The sequence below is a fragment of the Oncorhynchus nerka genome, linkage group LG23 (assembly GCF_034236695.1).
Source record: "Oncorhynchus nerka isolate Pitt River linkage group LG23, Oner_Uvic_2.0, whole genome shotgun sequence".
NCBI classification, from domain to species: Eukaryota; Metazoa; Chordata; class Actinopteri; order Salmoniformes; family Salmonidae; genus Oncorhynchus; species Oncorhynchus nerka.
Genome location: NC_088418.1, coordinates 13,508,146 through 13,525,552, shown reverse-complemented (window position 1 = coordinate 13,525,552; position 17,407 = coordinate 13,508,146). Strand labels below are relative to the sequence as shown.

Below are 17,407 nucleotides of genomic sequence, written 5' to 3'. Positions count from 1 at the left end.
TATTTAAGTGTAGTATCTTTATTTTCACAACATAAAACCAACGCACAATAGTAGAGGCTTACATTTTAATTTACAGATTGATTTCTAACAGCCACAATCACCTAACATAGGGCTCGAATGACTCCTATATCACAGTGCTTTATCTTAAACAATACTGGCATTCAACTTATTTTTCCTCCATCTCTTCTCCTCAGCAACTTAAACAATAAACACATAGCAGCACAAAGCATAACTGTATGAAAGGCATAAAGGAATAACCCAAATCAACCCGTATCGGGGAAAGACCACAGTTGAATGAAATTGGCTGGGAGAACTGCTGTAGTCTGCAGATGCTAACCATTCCTGCAGATCAGTAGTGATCAGATCGGTTCAGGCCACATGGTAAGTGGCTAAATTTGCCCGCTGAGGTTTTGAAAAAAATTATCATCCAATTGTTTCAGATAAAACCGAAAATGCCAAGGAGTATGGGGCTAATGGTTCATTTGGGATTCAGCATGAGTCAAGTAAGGCTTCATGAAGAGGACGAGGGGGTTGGTGGTGTGGGGGTGAGGGAAGGTGTCCACTTCATAACATGGAGTTGATGGTCAGTGCTGAAAGAAAGCGAAGGAGAGAGGAAAACATTTAACAGGCCAATTTTAGTACAACACATCCCACTACACACGTCCAATAAAAAGACATGTTAACAAAAAGTCAATCCTTTGAATTTGTATCCATTCATCATTCAATTAGATAAATTACATAAGTGCATATTTAACAAAAACCAGGGAAGGGTATACGGAACTTGACAAGTCTGTCTTTGGTCTCAGACGAACTCGTCCTCTAGAACATCATCAACGCTTCCTGAGATTGAGGCCACTTCTGAAACAAGAATATAAAAACACACATTAGGTAAACTAATAAATAAGCATCGTCATTCTGGTTTCACATTTAATTCACCACCACATCTCAGTGAATTGTCCAGACAGTGTTCCACGCGACCCCTGATGAACGACAGGAAGTGCCTTGGTGATTCAGAGGAGTGACGCAGGCCCAAAGACACACAATAGCCATGTGACAAATCAACCCTAGTTGTGAAAAGTGGAGTCCCTCTGAAATTCAGCTTTACCTCTGTTTGGGATAGACTCCTTCATAGGTCATAATTCCTGAGGGCTCGCTCTCCTGTCATTTGCTTCAGTGCAATTGGGCTCCTTGTTGAGTTGCTCGGAGGTTTGCAGACCACTCTGATGCGGTGGCCGCTCTGCAATACCCAATCTTCCACTCTCCGTCCCAACCTCCTCTGGTGAATGAAATCCCGCTGAAGGTTCGTTCCTGTGTTCAGATCCTGCCTCCTTCCCAAGTGGACTCTTCACTTCCTCCCTCTCGTGTTCGTCCAGTCGGTTTCTCTGTTCCTCAGTCTTCTCATCCATTCCATCTTGGCTTTCCAGGGCATTCATGTCCATTGCCTCAGAGAGGTGGAACGGTAATCTTGTTGCTTTCCTCTTCCTCTGTGGGTTGCCACCATCAACATTAGGGCAGGACACAGCCTGACCCTTCTCCCAAGCAGGCGCCACTGACCCCATATAGATAATATCACTCCCACTGCTACTGAAACTACTACTGCTGCTGCCAACTACAACCACACTAGGACTTTCAGTGCTATCTTCACCACCCCCATGCCTGCCCTCTTCCAGCCACAAGTGCCTCTGTGTGGGGAAGGTAGGAGTGGAACCGATGTCGATGGCCCCCTCACTGTTCTGCTCCTCGTCCACTTCCTCCTCCAGACTGTCACCTCTAGTCGACCACCAAGTTGAGTTTCCCCCAGTTGTCTCCACTTCTCCGGAAGACGAGGTTACGCCACATTCCTCATCCCCGTCATAACTGGAGCCCTCCAGGAAGACGTTGTCACTCAGCATGACCGAACCCAACACAGAGGTCACGACCTCCAGAGGCGACGAGGAAGTAGACGAAGAGGTACAGGAGGACAGAGGAAGTGTGTGTGTGAGTTGCAGCTGGGGCACTGAGAAGCTGTAGAGGTTGGTGGTTCGGTTGAGTGTGTAACAGCGCTCGTCCGGGACCTGGTGGTCTGGGGAGAGGGGGTGTTCAGAGGGGCTGGGGGACTCCAAGATGTGGGAAACCAGGTCCACCAGGGCTTGCTGGGCCGGGGTAGAGTGGGTCAGCCCAAAGCCAAACCCAGAGGGGCTGTCAACATCAGCACGCTGTAGCTCCAGAGGGCTCAGAGAGCCTGAGAATGACGGTGTGGCCAGCTTTAACACCCACTCCTCATTCTGATGGCCTGTAACTTAAGACATGTCGCCAAAAGGAGTTGGTCACACTGCGAAAAGAGAAAACACCTGGGGACAACGATTTGATTTTCTAGGGCCGTGTATAGGGCTGTGGCGGTCACGAAATTGCATCAGCCGGTGATTGTCAAGATTGTTAATTACCTTGTTATTTGCTTGACAAACATTTAGCATCTCCTGGCTTCCACACAACCTACAACCCACTTTAAAAACTAATAAATCCATGTAATATAGCCTACACCTTCATTATTGATTTTAGACAGGTCTAAAGAAACATAATATGAAGAAAATGTAATCTATTGCAGAAGAACAGAATAACATACTCTGAGTTGTCCTTATGTTAGGTCCTGATGGGCTATGCCAAATGGCTGTGGGCTACACTAGTTCATTTACCAGACAATATTTGCTTATTTCATAGTATGAAGAATACAATTAAACAAAGCTGAATAAAATATAAATATTAGCTGCAAATTGAGGGTTTGCACATGTTGCTATTCTGTGTTGAGCGGTTAACAAAGATATTCCTATACGCTTAATTTAGAGTTAATGTAACTTCATACAAACGTTGGGCTGTTTTAATACATTGTAAGGCTGCATGAGACTAATGATTTGAAGAAAGTCAATTGAAAGGCATGAGCTCTGCTTTGTTTTTTTGCGCAGGCTGTACACAATCCAATAGTCTCTCATTCACAATTTGATAAGCACTTGCGAATGCCTCTAATTTCCTGGCGGAATCCCCCTTTGTGGCTGTAATGTACCCAAAAAAATAAACATGTATTTTGCGGCCCGGTGACCTTCTCCCTATGTGTGCTGCACAATCCAAAGCGTTTCACACAGCTCTCCGTCATGTGAAAATGACTTGTGTCACGCACAAAGTAGATGTCCTAACCGACTTGCCAAAACTACAGTTAGTTAACAGGAAATTTGTGGACTGGTCTAAAAACGAGTTAATGACTCCAACCTTAAGAGTACATAAATTTCCGACTTCAACTATATCTACGCACTTAAAAAGCAAATGGAGGACACTTTCCCCGTGGATCATTTTCATGCCTGCCAGGTAGGCTATGCTCCAGTTGTAAAGAGAAGCAATGTGCTTAACATTAGGAAATTTGAGAAATAAAAAGTAGGTCTAGTCTGTAGAAAGCTGATGAGATCCTCCTCTTTCTATTAGCAGCCATCACTGTTTCTCCCTCAATTGCATAGCCTATTGAACTGTTGAGCGACAAGTGTTTGATTAGATTTGTGAGTGAGGGGGAATTGTTAGTTAGATTACTTGTTGGTTATTACTGCATTGTCGGAACAAGAAGCACAAGCATTTCGCTACACTCGCATTAACATCTGCTAACCATGTGTATGTGACAAATAAAATTTGATTTGATTTAAATTTGCAAATACATTTGCATTGATGTCAGTGATTAGTCCATTAATCACGGTACTCCTTTCTGCTTGTTTGTTTTATCTGTCGGCCGAGTTGCCTAGTCAATGCCATCTCACCTGCTGTTGTTATGCTAGCTGATTAGCTGTTGTCTCACCCACTGTTTTAGCTAGCTTTCCCAATTCAACACCTGTGTTCACTGTATGCATCGCTGTATGTCTCTCTCAAATGTCAATATGCCTTGTATACTATTGCTCAGGTTAGTTATCATTGTTTTAGTTCACAATGGAGCCCCTAGTCCTATTCCTCACACCCCTGATACCTCCTTTGTCCCACCTCCCACATATGCGGTGACCTCACCCATTACAACCAGCATGTCCAGAGATAAAACCTCTCTCATCATCACCCAGTGCCTGGGCTTACCTCCGCCATACCCGCACCCCACCATACCCCTGTCTGCGCATTATGCCCTGAATATATTCTACCATGCCCAGAAACCTGCTCCTCTTATTCTCTGTCCCCAACGCTCTAGGCGACCAGTTTTGATAGCCCTTAGCCGCAACCTCATACTACTCCTTCTCTGTTCCGCGGGTGATGTGGAGGTAAACCCGGGCCCTGCATGTCCCCTGGCACCCTCATTTGTTGACTTCTGTGATCGAAAAAGCCTTGGTTTCATGCATGTCAACATTAGAAGCCTCCTCCCTAAGTTTGTTTTACTCACTGCTTTAGCACTCTGCTAACCCTGATGTCCTTGCCGTGTCTGAATCCTGGCTCAGGAAGGCCACCAAAAATTCAGAGATTTCCATACCCAACTATAACATCTTCCGTCAAGATAGAACTGCCAAAGGGGGAGGAGTCGCAGTCTACTGCAGAGTTAGCCTGCAAAGTAATGTCATACTTTCCAGGTCCATACCCAAACAGTTCGAGCTACTAATTCTGAAAATTACTCTCTCCAGAAATAAGTCTCTCACTGTTGCCGCCTGCTTACCGACCCCCCTCAGCTCCCAGCTGTGCCCTGGACACCATTTGTGAATTGATTGCCCCCCCATCTAGCTTCTGAGTTTGTTCTGTTAGGTGACCTAAACTGGGATATGCTTAACACCCCGGCAGTCCTACAATCTAAGCTAGATGCCCTCAATCTCACACAAATCATCAAGGAACCCACCAGGTACAACCCTAACTCTGTAAGCAAGGGCACCCTCATAGACGTCATCCTGACCAACTGGCCCTCCAAATACACCTCCGCTGTCTTCAACCAGGATCTCAGCGACCACTGCCTCATTGCCTGTATCCGCTACGGTGCCGCAGTCAAACGACCACCCCTCATCACTGTCAAGCGCTCCCTAAAACACTTCTGCGAGCAGGCCTTTCTAATCGACCTGGCCCGGGTATCCTGGAAGGACATTGACCTCATCCCGTCAGTTGAGAATGCCTGGTCATTCTTTAAAAGTAACTTCCTCACCATATTAGATAAGCATGCTCTGTTCAAAAAATGCAGAACTAAGAACAGATACAGCCCTTGGTTCACTCCAGACCTGACTGCCCTCGACCAGCACAAAAACATCCTGTGGCGGACTGCAATAGCGTCGAACAGTCCCCGCGATATGCAACTGTTCAGGGAAGTCAGGAACCAATACACGCAGACAGTCAGGAAAGCTAGGCCAGCTTCTTCAGGCAGAAGTTTGCATCCTGTAGCTCCAACTCCAAAAAGTTCTGGGACACTGAAGTCCATGGAGAACAAGAGCACCTCCTCCCAGCTGCCCACTGCACTGAGGCTAGGGAACACTGTCACCACCGACAAATCCATGATTATCGAAAACTTCAACAAGCATTTCTCAACGGCTGGCCATGCCTTCCGCCTGGCTACTCCTACCTCGGCCAACAGCTCCGGCCCCCCCGCAGCTCCTCGCCCAAGCCTCTCCAGGTTCTCCTTTACCCAAATCCAGATAGCAGATGTTCTGAAAGAGCTGCAAAACCTGGACCCGTATAAATCAGCTGGGCTTGACAATCTGGACCCTCTATTTCTGAAACTATCCGCCGCCATTGTCGCAACCCCTATTACCAGCCTGTTAAACCTCTTTCATATCGTCTGAGATCCCCAAGGATTGGAAAGCTGCCGCAGTCATCCCCCTCTTCAAAGGGGGAGACACCCTGGATCCAAACTTTTACAGACCTATATCCATTCTGCCCTGCCTAACTAAAGTCTTCGAAAGCCAAGTCAACAAACAGGTCACTGACCATCTCGAATCCCACCGTACATTCTCCGCTATGCAATCTGGTTTCCGAGCCGGTCACGGGTGCACCTCAGCCACACTCAAGGTACTAAATGACATCATAACCGCCATCGATAAAAGACAGTACTGTGCAGCAGTCTTCATCGACCTTGCCAAGGCTTTCGACTCTCAATCACCATATTCTTATCGGCAGACTCAGTAGCCTCGGCTTTTCGGATGACTGCCTTGCCTGGTTCACCAATTACTTTGCAGACAGAGTTCAGTGTGTCAAATCGGAGGGCATGTTGTCCGGTCCTCTGGCAGTCTCTATGGGGGTGCCACAGGGTTCAATTCTCGGGCCAACTCTTTTCTCTGTGTATATCAATGATGTTGCTCTTGCTGCGGGCGATTCCCTGATCCACCTCTACGCAGACGACACCATTCTATACACTTTCGGCCCGTCATTGGACACTGTGCTATCTAACCTCCAATCGAGCTTCAATGCCATACAACACTCCTTCCGTGGCCTCCAACTGCTCTTAAACGCTAGTAAAAACCAAATGCATGCTTTTCAACTGATCGCTGCATGCACCCGCTTGCCCGACTAGCATCACCACACTGGATGGTTCCGACCTTGAATATGTGGACACCTATAAGTACCTAGGTGTCTGGCTAGACTGCAAACTCTCCTTCCAGACCCATATCAAACATCTCCAATCGAAAATCAAATCAAGAGTCGGCTTTCTATTCCGCAACAAAGCCTCCTTCACTCACGCTGCCAAGCTTACCCTAGTAAAACTGACTATCCTACCGATCCTCGACTTCGGCGATGTCATCTACAAAATGGCTTCCAACACTATTCTCAGCAAACTGGATGCAGTTTATCACAGTGCCATCCGTTTTGTCACTAAAGCACCTTATACTACCCACCATTGCGACTTGTATGCTCTAGTCGGCTGGCCCTCGCTACATATTCGTCGCCAGACCCACTGGCTCCAGGTCATCTACAAGGCCATGCTAGGCAAAGCTCCGCCTTATCTCAGCTCACTGGTCACGATGGCAACACCCATCCGTAGCACGCGCTCCAGCAGGTGTATCTCATTGAGCATCCCCAAAGCCAACACCTCATTCGGCCGCCTTTCGTTCCAGTACTCTGCTGCCTGTGACTGGAACGAATTGCAAAAATCGCTGAAGTTGGAGACTTTTATCTTCCTCACCAACTTCAAACATCAGCTATCTGAGCAGCTAACCGATCGCTGCAGCTGTACATAATCTATTGGTAAATAGCCCACCCATTTTCACCTACCTCATCCCCACAGTTTTTATTTATTTACTTTTCTGCTCTTCTGCACACAAATATCTCTACCTGTACATGACCTGATCATTTATCACTCCAGTGTTAATCTGCAATATTGTAATTATTCGCCTACCTCCTCATGCCTTTTGCACACATTGTATATAGACTCCCCCTTTTTTTTCTCTACCGTGTTATTGACTTGTTAATTGTTTACTCCATGTGTAACTCTGTGTTGTCTGTTCACTCTGCTATGCTTTATCTTGGCCAGGTCGCAGTTGCAAATGAGAACCTGTTCTCAACTAGCCTACCTGGTTAAATAAAGGTGAAATAAAAAAAATTAGAGGGACAATGGAGCGCTGAGTACCATGCACTTAGTAGCCTACCAAACTTGCTAATGACCAGCAGCAGCATCAGAGCTTAGAGAAGCCTAATTACATGTGGAATTTGACTGCCTTCATGACTCGCAACCGCCAAATATGTCATGTTCAACAAAGCGAATAAATGCATCGAAAAGGAACATGAGTTATTTCACTCGCTCAGGTAGAACATAATCCATTTAAATGTTTGTTGATTTACGTACTGAATGGAACCCTCACGTGTAAACCCACCTGATAAGCTGATGCAGGACAGGCTTAGCTCCGACGTGGCTCCAGTCACATCATCCTAAAAGGAACACAGTTAAGTCATATAGTTCTGTACTTGAAATCTTCATCTCTAATTGATGGTCCCTCTCCTCTGCCTGGTGTTCTTACCAGCATCCTCTGTAGTGTTCCAGGGTCGTCCCTGTCGCCACCCCCGTTCCCATTATCCTGGCTAGGTACAGCATGGCCCAGACTCACCATCTCCTCTCCTAGATCTACAGCCTAACAGAGACCACCAGATCAGGAAGTTCAAATGTTGACAATCATAGGGGAAGAAAAAAGTATGACAGGGATATAAGAGCCTGAGGGGGAGAGGAAGTGTGAGTGAATGAGTGATATTTGACAGCCATTTTCCATCCTAGCCCAGTACGGACCTTGCCCTCGGTGTTGTCGTAGAGCTGTACACTTGGCCAAGAGGAGACCTCAGAGTGGGTGTAGCTGCACAGTTTGGCCAGCAGGGGTCTCCACTCCGCAACATACGTCAGGCGCTCAAAGTCATCCAGGGCTTGGTCGCTCCACACCTCACCTGTAGGGTTGACTCCAGCTAGGCTGCACTCGATGGCCTGGAATGGTAGGCTGAGAAAGTCACTTCTAGAAGGGGCATGAGAGAAGACAAAACATTAGCCAAAGAGCCACTAGAGAACGCATTCATCTATGATGTATTAATACAATGAGGAATGCTGGACTATCGTCCAGCTCTTTCTGACCCCTCACCTCATACTCCGCAGACTATCCCTGGGTAGTTCTCCATTGTCTCCGAAGTCGACATAGTAGAGGTCCACCAGGCCAGAGCCCATCACCCCCAGGACCCTCGCCCTGTTCCAGGTGCCGTAGTCCCGGTACGGAGCTGCCACGATGTCCCCCACCACGATGGTCTCCACTCGCTGCTCCTGGAGGAGTAACACAAGTCTCAACACAGCAGACAATCCTATAGAAAGTGTAAAAAACATCTCTGCAATGTAGCATGGTGTTTAGAGCAGACTATTTCAATTTTTTTTTTGTAGGTGGAATCTAGACAGTTGTGTTCATTAAGGCAGGCAACGGGAAACAAATGTGCATAGTCCCTTCCTGTTTCAGTCCGTTTTTACCTGTTTGGTGTCTAAAGACCCAAGCAATGACTGACCTGCAGGGTGCCGTTGCTGTAGAAGCGGCTCATCTCGGCAGTAAGTTTGTCCAGCTGGAGGGAGCGGACCCCCAGGATCTGGATCCAGAAGTGGTGGGGGTTCTCTGACGCCGATACATACACCTCCAGGTGCTCATCTGGCTGGAAGCTCAGGTCTGGGCTGGGAACTGGATGAGAGAAAATATGAACATACACACCATTACATAGTCTGTGCTGCAGAGAATAGGAAATCTCATTTCGTTGTCAATTATTTAGGAAATTAGCCGTCAATGGGAGAGCACCTGTATCGATCTCAGTATTGTACAGCCAATTTCAAAACGGCTACTACTATCTCAAAAATCAGAACATCAAAACTTACTTTCAAATTTAGAAACATCTGATAGGGAGTCAGGCGACAGAAGATCGTCCTCATCTCGTGCCTCTGTAGCCAGCTGTACGGTCTCTCCTCTATCCTGGGCAAGGTCTCTCACTGCGGTCTGGACACCGTTAGCATGGACCAGCCCCCCTTCCTCCATCCAGAGAGACTGTGGAGCCTCCTCCAGCTTCAGTTCCTGTGTGGGTTTGATCTCAGTGACCTCTGTAGCAACAGAGTAGAGTCCATACAGCCAGAAGCTCTAATACACCCCTATATAGGTTAACCATTAGAGGAATGTGTTAGAGCATCAGGGTGTATGGGTCACTACATGACTACTATAGCAGGACTTCAGCACTCCAGAAAAGTGACGCGTTGGACCTTTGTTTACCTCAGACCTTTGACCCTGGGGCTCAAAGGGTCTTCGTTTCTGGCGCAGGGCCGAGGACTGGGTAATCCTCCTCCTTACAGCCTCATCCTCAAATACCTTCTCTAGGATGAGCTCCTATAAGAATAATTAACATGACATTGTTTAAGTGTTAGGTACATAGCTGGTTATAACACTGCAGAACGTAAACATTCTTGCCCTTACCTTGGCCCGTCTGACCTCCAGTCTCGTCCCTGTGACAGACACCATGCCCTTCTCTAGGCCCCGCCCCCTCTCCCTGGGACATAGGACTCTTGCTCCTGTTGTCCTGGTGATGAGCTTCAGAGACTCCCCTCCACGACCTGAAGCACACAGTAATAGAAATCGTATGAATGATTGAATTATATCTATGAAACGGTGAGAACCGGAACAAGACTTTTAACCTGTTGGGGCTAGGGGGGGGGGCACAACACACCCTCCCATTCAGCTGATAAAAATATTCTTTAAAATATTTAACTTTCACACATTAATAAGTCCAATACAGCAAATTAAAGATAAACATCTTGTTAACCTGTTCAACCTATGGGGGCGCCATGTCATTATTGGATAAAAAGACGTGCCCGTTTTAAGCGCAATATTTTGTCACGAAAAGATGCTCGACTATGCATGGAATTGACAGCCTTGGAAAGACCAAACTCTGACGTCTCCAAAACTACAAAGATATTATCTGTGAGTGCCCCAGAACTAATGAAACAGGCGAAACCAAGATGAAGTATCATACAGGAAATGCCCAAGATTCTGAAGGCGCTGTGTTCCAATGTCTCCTTATATGGCTGTGAATGCGCCAGGAATGAGCCTGCGGTTTCTGTCTATTCCCCGAGGTGTCTGCAGCATTGTGACGTGTTTGTAGGCATATCATTGGAAGATTGACCATAAGAGACTACATTTACCTGGTGTCCCGCCCGGTGTCCTGTGTACGTAATCTGTAGGTCCATGCGCGTTCCATTTCTTCAGAAGAGAAAGTAAAATGCCACGATGGATTTTATCGTCGATAGATTGATTCTAAACATCGGTTTGCCATGTTTGTCGATATTATGGAGTTCATTTGGAAAAAAGTTTTTGTAAAAAAAAAAACTGAACATTTACATTTAAGTCATTTAGCAGACGCTCTTATCCAGAGCGACTTAACATTTGCTATCTAACAGAGTCTCCTCATTGAAAACATCTGAAGTTCTTCAAAGGTAAATTATTTTATTTGAATTCTTTTCTGTTTTTTGTGGAAAATGTTGCATAGTGAAAGAGAGACATAATACGATGCTAGGCTATCAATACTGTTACACAAATGCTTGTTTAGCTATGGTTCAAAAGCATATTTTGAAAATCTGAGATGACAGTGTTGTTAACAAAAGGCTAAGCTTGAGAGCAAATAGATTCATTTCATTTCATTTGCGATTTTCATGAATAGTTAACGTTGCGTTATGGTAATGAGCTTGAGGCTGTATTCACGATCCCGGATACGGGATGGCTCGACGCAAGAAGTTAATCTAACCATCATGTCCGATTTTTAAAATGTTTTACAGCGAAAACACAACATAAATTTATGTTAGATGACCACCAAATTCAATATTTCAGTCACAAAAGCATAAATAGATCAAATGAATCACTAACCTTTGATTATCTCCATCAGATACTCATAGGACATAATGTTATACATGTATTGTGTGTTTTGTTCGATAAGATAATCTGTTTACATTGGCGCGTTACGTGCAGAAATGTTTTGATTCCAAAACATCCGGTGATTTTGCAGAAATACTCACAATAAACATTGATAAAAGATGCAAGTGTTATTCACAGAAAATTTAAGATAAATGTATCCTCTATGCAACCGCTGTCAGATTAAAAAAATAATAATAATAATAATACTTTACAGAAAATATTCTGAGAACTGAGCTCAGAACCCAAAGAAATAGCCGCCATTTTGGCATCAACAGAAGCTGCAAAAAAACTATAAAATATTCACTTACCATGAATATCTTCATCAGAAGGCAGTTCCAGGAATCCCAGTTCGACAATAAATGACTGATTTGTTCCATAAAGTTCTATAAAGCCCACCATTTAGCCACTTGTTGTTAGCTTGTTCAGCCCAGCATTCAATCCTCAAAAAGCACGAACAATTCCTCCAGACAAAAACTCAAAAAGTTCCATTACAGGTCGTAGAAACAAGTCAAATGATGTATGCAATCCATATTTAGGATGTTTTAAACATTAATCACTGATGAAAAGCATTGGAACGCAAGTACACTCCTGACCGCGCACGAGACCGAGGCTTTCTACCAGACCACCCACCAAAAGAGCTATTATGAGCCCCTCCTTCATAGGAGAATCATACAACCAGAATCTAGACAGTGACATCTTGTGGAAGCCCTAGGAAGTGCATGCTCATCCATTTCTAATATGGACATCCAATGGCACTGTTTTCTATATTAGTTCTCACTTCCTGTTTGGATTTCTTCTCAGGTTGTCTGCCATATGAGTTATGTTATACTCAGACATAATTCAAACAGTTTTAGAACATTCATAGTGTTTTCTATCCACCAGTAATAATACTATGCATATATTCCCATCTGGGAAAGAGCAGGAGGCCGTTTACTCTGGGCATGCCTTTCATCCAAAAGTGAAAATACTGCCCCCTAGCCTCTAAACCTAGACACAGCAGTTTCTTTACAGACATGTTGAACACCATCTTTACCTATGATGCGTCCGAAGGCAGTCTGGGGTACCTCCATGACGTCAGTGGTGGTCTCACAGTCTGCGGCCAGGTTCTCCAGGGAACACCTGGCCAGCAGCACCTGCTGAGGTGAGCCCTGCAGCAGGAAACACACGGAATTTTGGGAACTTTGCTCCCCCTCGCCTGCCTGCGAAGACTCAGAGAGCACCCTCACGTGGGCACCGGACTTCTGCATCACCTGGATGGAGGGAGAAAGAGGGACAGGTGAGAAGAGACCCTCCACACCATCACACAGAGCCTGACATCATGATGAAATAGTAAGACAACCGGGCCAGGCGGGCTGGTAGGTCACTGACCAGGTCTAGGAAGGAGGCTTGGTACTTGGTAATAGTCCTGTAAACCTCCAGAGGTACTGACATCCTGGACTCCTCGGTGTTAGCCAGCGGAGCTATAAAATAAAAGGAAGACACCACTCCATAACCCATAGTGTAAAAGAAGGTTATCGAGTACCAACGAGATGCGAGACTCACAGCTGGTGCTTTTGATTTGCCGGTAGACTATGTATCCCACCGTCGCTCCTACAGACAGCCCCGCTGCCAGAGCCACAACTTTACCAGAGCTCAGGGTGCTCTTAGGGCCCTCCCGCACTGCCTCCATCACACGCCGCGTGCCCAGGGAGAGACTCCACCTACACAAAGCATGTTACGTCAGACACCACTTAGACAAGTAGAACACGTCATAATTCAGATTACCTAGACAGACATCGGATTCCATCTGAAAAAGCACGTGTTTAATGGCCTCCTGACAGTGGCACCCATTCCCACACGACACATTTTCTGTTGGAAACCGCACATCCTGAAAGCTCCATAGAAGCCATGCAGTGAAAATGTGAGCGTACAAACCAGTTGGCTAAATGATACTTACCATTGAAATTGGCTAAATAAAAATTGTTATTCCAAAGCAAGAGGGAATAAAACCATTTCCCTCAACATCTATACCGTGGAGATAGGAACGTGAAGCAGTCGCCCCACTAGTCTGATGTAGGCTACTGCATTCCTTCAGATCAAACCAACACACACAATAGTAACCTGTGTGATTAGCCACTGAGCACGAACACACACAAAGCACGGTTCAGCCATAGGGCAGAGAGCATACTGCCTTTTGCCTCAGCCCAGAGTGGCGGCTGCAGACAGAACCCAGACGTGCTTTTAGCTGTGCAACAAACACCACAGTTGGGCCCAGCTCAACTCCTGCCATTAGAAGTAGACCACATGAGGCCCGAAACACTATACAGATAAATACGTCCATCTTTCTAATCTTCGTAACTGGTCCAAGTCCATTTATGTTAATGCATTTGCTGCTTGTGCTGAAATAGGACCGGACTGGAGAGGAGATTATAGTGTAGAACTGAAAGGATTCGACTGGGTTTTGGGGCATACGTAACCCAACAGTGTGTAGTACACGGCCCACTCAGGCCTGAGGCAGCTATAGCGGTCACACCATGCAGACTGAGGCGTGTGTGTCGTCTCACTGTGACAGGATGGCCCGCGGGCTGTAGTTCAGAAACACCTGGGACTGAGAGACCCCCAGGTTCCCCACGTCCATCTTGGCAACCCAAACAATGTCACTCCTCTAGAATTTGGGCTCTTTTGAGTTCACCAACCAGGAGAATTGACAGACAGGTAAGAGAGGTTATCAGCGAGTGGCTCATTTTACAGCAAAAATGAAGTATTTGGCACCATCTAGAGACTGTAGATACCTGCTTGCAACTGGAAAGGACTAAGTTTGATCATACACTCATGCCGAGTTGGACTATTGTTTAGGATTTGGCTGAATGTCAGTGACCCTGCTGCATGCAGGAAGCTAGCTTGCCTAATAAAATAAAAAAATCAGACTGATGGTAATTGGTATATAGTCAAACAAAGCACTTATAAGCCAGAATGTTGAATACAATTACATTTGTACTTACTCTACTGGCTCTCTGCGGGGTTGGTCCTTCAGCTGGTCGAAATCTGAGACAATAGCCACAGGAAAGCATCATCTACCCAGTATTTTAGAGCGCCAGTACTGATGTTGAAATGTCTTTCACCTGACATGAGCAATACCATGCAAAACACCTGCAAGACGTAGTTCAGTATGCATGCCTCACCTGCATGTACATCCAAATTGTGCACGTGCTTTAAGATGTTTGCTCATGACCTGATTACCACACAGAGACCCGCATATTGAAGTGGGTCCAACCTCACGGACAATCGGCAGTGTGTTCAAATATAAATTGTATTCAGACTTAAAACTAAACATTCCTTGTCTAAGTAAAATGTGCGTGGCTACGTTGTACAGGCAATTGAAATCATCGCCACAATCGGGACTAGGTACCGCTGCAGCAATTAATCCGTAGTACTCAAAATGTACTGCGTCGTGTAAAACATTTAGCGCCGGAGACCACAAACAGATGCTAGCGTAGAGAACCTGGTTTTCAACGAGGACGTTAAAAATAAGCAAACATTCTTTACATTTCCTTTGAGACATATGATCAAGTTACATGTGGATGCAAATAATTATTTCCTTTCAGGCGTTAGTCATTCATTGCAATGGAGAAGCCCGTAACGTTACGTTTGGAGTACCGCACTAGGCTGTGATGCGTTCTGTGTACCACATATGCGTTCAATATTTTCAACTCGTGCGTTGCTTTATGGTGCGGTGGTAAACGGAAGTACAGACTCCAACTAGATAAAAGCTTTCTAGTTGAACAGCGAAACACATGTACGGCAAATGCGGACTACACACCCGGCAAAACGCATATGCATCTGACGGACATCGGGCAATGCCCGTTTAGAAAGCAGTGTACCGACACTAGCTAACTCACTCAGAATGAGGTCTCAAGTCATTTGGTGCAAACGGAGTCGCAGTGACATTGTCTATCAGCATTCGATATGTCAAACATGATCATCAATGTCAAATACATTAAAAGCAATCAAAACTAGTGTTAGTTATCGTTGACACTTACAAAAACACCTTCTCTCGTCCTTTGACCGCTCTTCAAAAATCTTCCCCGTTCCAACTCGACGCATGGACGGACGTAAGTAATGTTATATCAAGGCAAACTCAATGCTATTTGACTGGTTGGTTAAGAATCCGAATACTGGTGATTTCAGCCAATCATAGCCGGGGTGCTCGGTTGGTCATGCTTTGGGGGAAGAGCTGTGGCCTAAAATAACCAATCACCAATCAAATGTTCAAATTGTCCTCCAGAAGGTGAATTGATGTTGCAGAAAAAACAGTGAAATAAATATATTGTACATACAGCGCACGCTGTTGCACGTGTATAGTCAGGTCCAAAATTATTGCCACCCTTGATAAAGATGAGCAAAAAACACTGTGTTAAATAACAAATACTGAGCTATATTGTATGCAAAAAAAGGGGGAATTATATTTTGTTATACTAATGCAATTGCTCAGATAGATTTGGTTTAACAAGTAATATTTATTCTGTAATAGAAAAGTGTCAAAATTATTTGCACCCGTTTTCAATACCTCACCTTTCGAGAATAATGTAACTGAGCCTTTTTCCTAAATGTTTTATGAGTTGGGAGGGATCTGAGACCATTCATCCATACAGAATCTTTCCAGATCCTTGATATTCTTCATCTGCTCTTCAACTCAAACCACAGATTTTCAATGGGTTTCAAGTCTGGAGACTTTTGATTTTGTGGCCAATTAACCATTTCTTTGTTGATTTTGATGTGTGTTTGGGGTTATTGTCTTGCTGGAAGATCCACTTGCAACCAAGTTTCAGCTTCCTGGCAGAGGTAACTGAGGCTAAAATGTCCTGATGCTGGGTAAAGTGCACAAACAAAATCTCTTTCTCTGAGCAATTGTAGTAGTATAATTTTTTTTTTTTTTTTTAAATGGCATACAATATAGCTCAATACTTGTGTTATTTATTTTACAGTATTTTTTGCTCAAGGTTGACAATTTTTGACCGGACTGTAGGATGATTGGTCAGTGATGGCTTTTCATTTTCATCCAAGACCTTTAAATCATGAGGTTTCAGTGGCGATTTTAGCATGTAAATCTTGGTGGGGCAAAATAAAAATAAAAAGTGGGATGCATGCCAGCAAAGCCACAACACAACACTAAACAATACACTAAGTGCACTATAACGTTGACAAACGGTGCCCACAAATTGTTAGGGCCTACATAAAGCTGTCCCATCAGCAGAGTCCCAAAAACAGTCCTAACACCTTTCCACTGCTACACCTGGCTATCAGCGGAGCCTTGTCTGGCAGCGAAACAGTTCATTCGGCCTCATTTACTGCCTTTAAAAAAAGCATAGATGAAATGGCTGACTTGTTTAAACGAATGTGGTTTCTGCTGACAATTGAGATGTACAAACTGTGGCATAAAGGGATGACAAGCGGATAAGAGGCAATCTGTAATTTAGATTAAGACATTAATGAGCGAGCTAGGACAGACATAGCCAATATAACTATTTGTTCAGCACCTTTGAAATGTACAGCTCCAGAATTCAGAACATGGGCCGTTCTTACATTATTCCCCCTGTACACCAAGTCAGAACCATAAGATAAATAAAGGGGTCTGCATATAAGCAGACAATAAAAGCTCTTACAATATTCAACTATTACTTTTCTCAAAAACAGGTTGGTGAAATTAAAAGGTGAAAATAGACCAAATGATTAGGGTGAGGCACATGGGCTACTAACAGCTTACTACACAACATACACGTAGAATGACTTTCTTAGCTATATTATACATATCTCCATGGCATATTACATAATGTATGCAGCAGCATACAATACATTTTTGGACTCACCTTGTGGTGCTGTGCTCACCTGAACAGGAAGGTGGCACGGCGGTCCTTCATGGGAAAATTTTGTCAACATACTTTATCATCAAAGTCTGGCATTCTCTGGATTTATTGTGCTTTCAAGTGGGACCTCGAGAAAAAAAAACAAGGTTGAATCATGATGATGTCAGTTCCCAGTTGTCTTGAACTCACTAAAGTCAGATT

At 44.8% G+C, this 17,407-nt stretch overlaps 1 protein-coding gene across 5 annotated transcripts; it reads right to left on the bottom strand.

Moving 5' to 3' along the window:
- Window positions 1-2: 2 nt before the first annotated feature.
- Window positions 3-15,488, bottom strand: tdrkh (tudor and KH domain containing). 5 transcript variants are annotated; one of them, XM_065007871.1, is made up of 16 exons: window positions 15,383-15,421; window positions 14,345-14,387; window positions 13,907-14,021; window positions 12,906-13,063; window positions 12,732-12,823; window positions 12,397-12,613; window positions 9,873-10,009; window positions 9,672-9,785; window positions 9,287-9,479; window positions 8,929-9,095; window positions 8,520-8,695; window positions 8,180-8,396; window positions 7,917-8,027; window positions 7,773-7,827; window positions 782-858; window positions 3-590 (listed from the first exon to the last, which is right to left on the bottom strand). In XM_065007871.1, exons 3-15 carry the CDS (start codon window positions 13,978-13,980, stop codon window positions 803-805), a joined length of 1,767 nt encoding a protein of 588 aa, XP_064863943.1. In that variant the 5' UTR covers window positions 13,981-14,021; window positions 14,345-14,387; window positions 15,383-15,421; the 3' UTR covers window positions 3-590; window positions 782-802. The 5 variants fall into 5 exon arrangements, with proteins under 5 accessions (XP_064863943.1, XP_029484780.1, XP_064863940.1 ...); XM_029628920.2 differs by lacking the exon at window positions 13,907-14,021 and having other exon boundaries at window positions 15,383-15,487; XM_065007868.1 differs by lacking the exons at window positions 3-590; window positions 13,907-14,021 and adding an exon at window positions 1,106-2,278 and having other exon boundaries at window positions 15,383-15,488.
- Window positions 15,489-17,407: the final 1,919 nt, after the last annotated feature.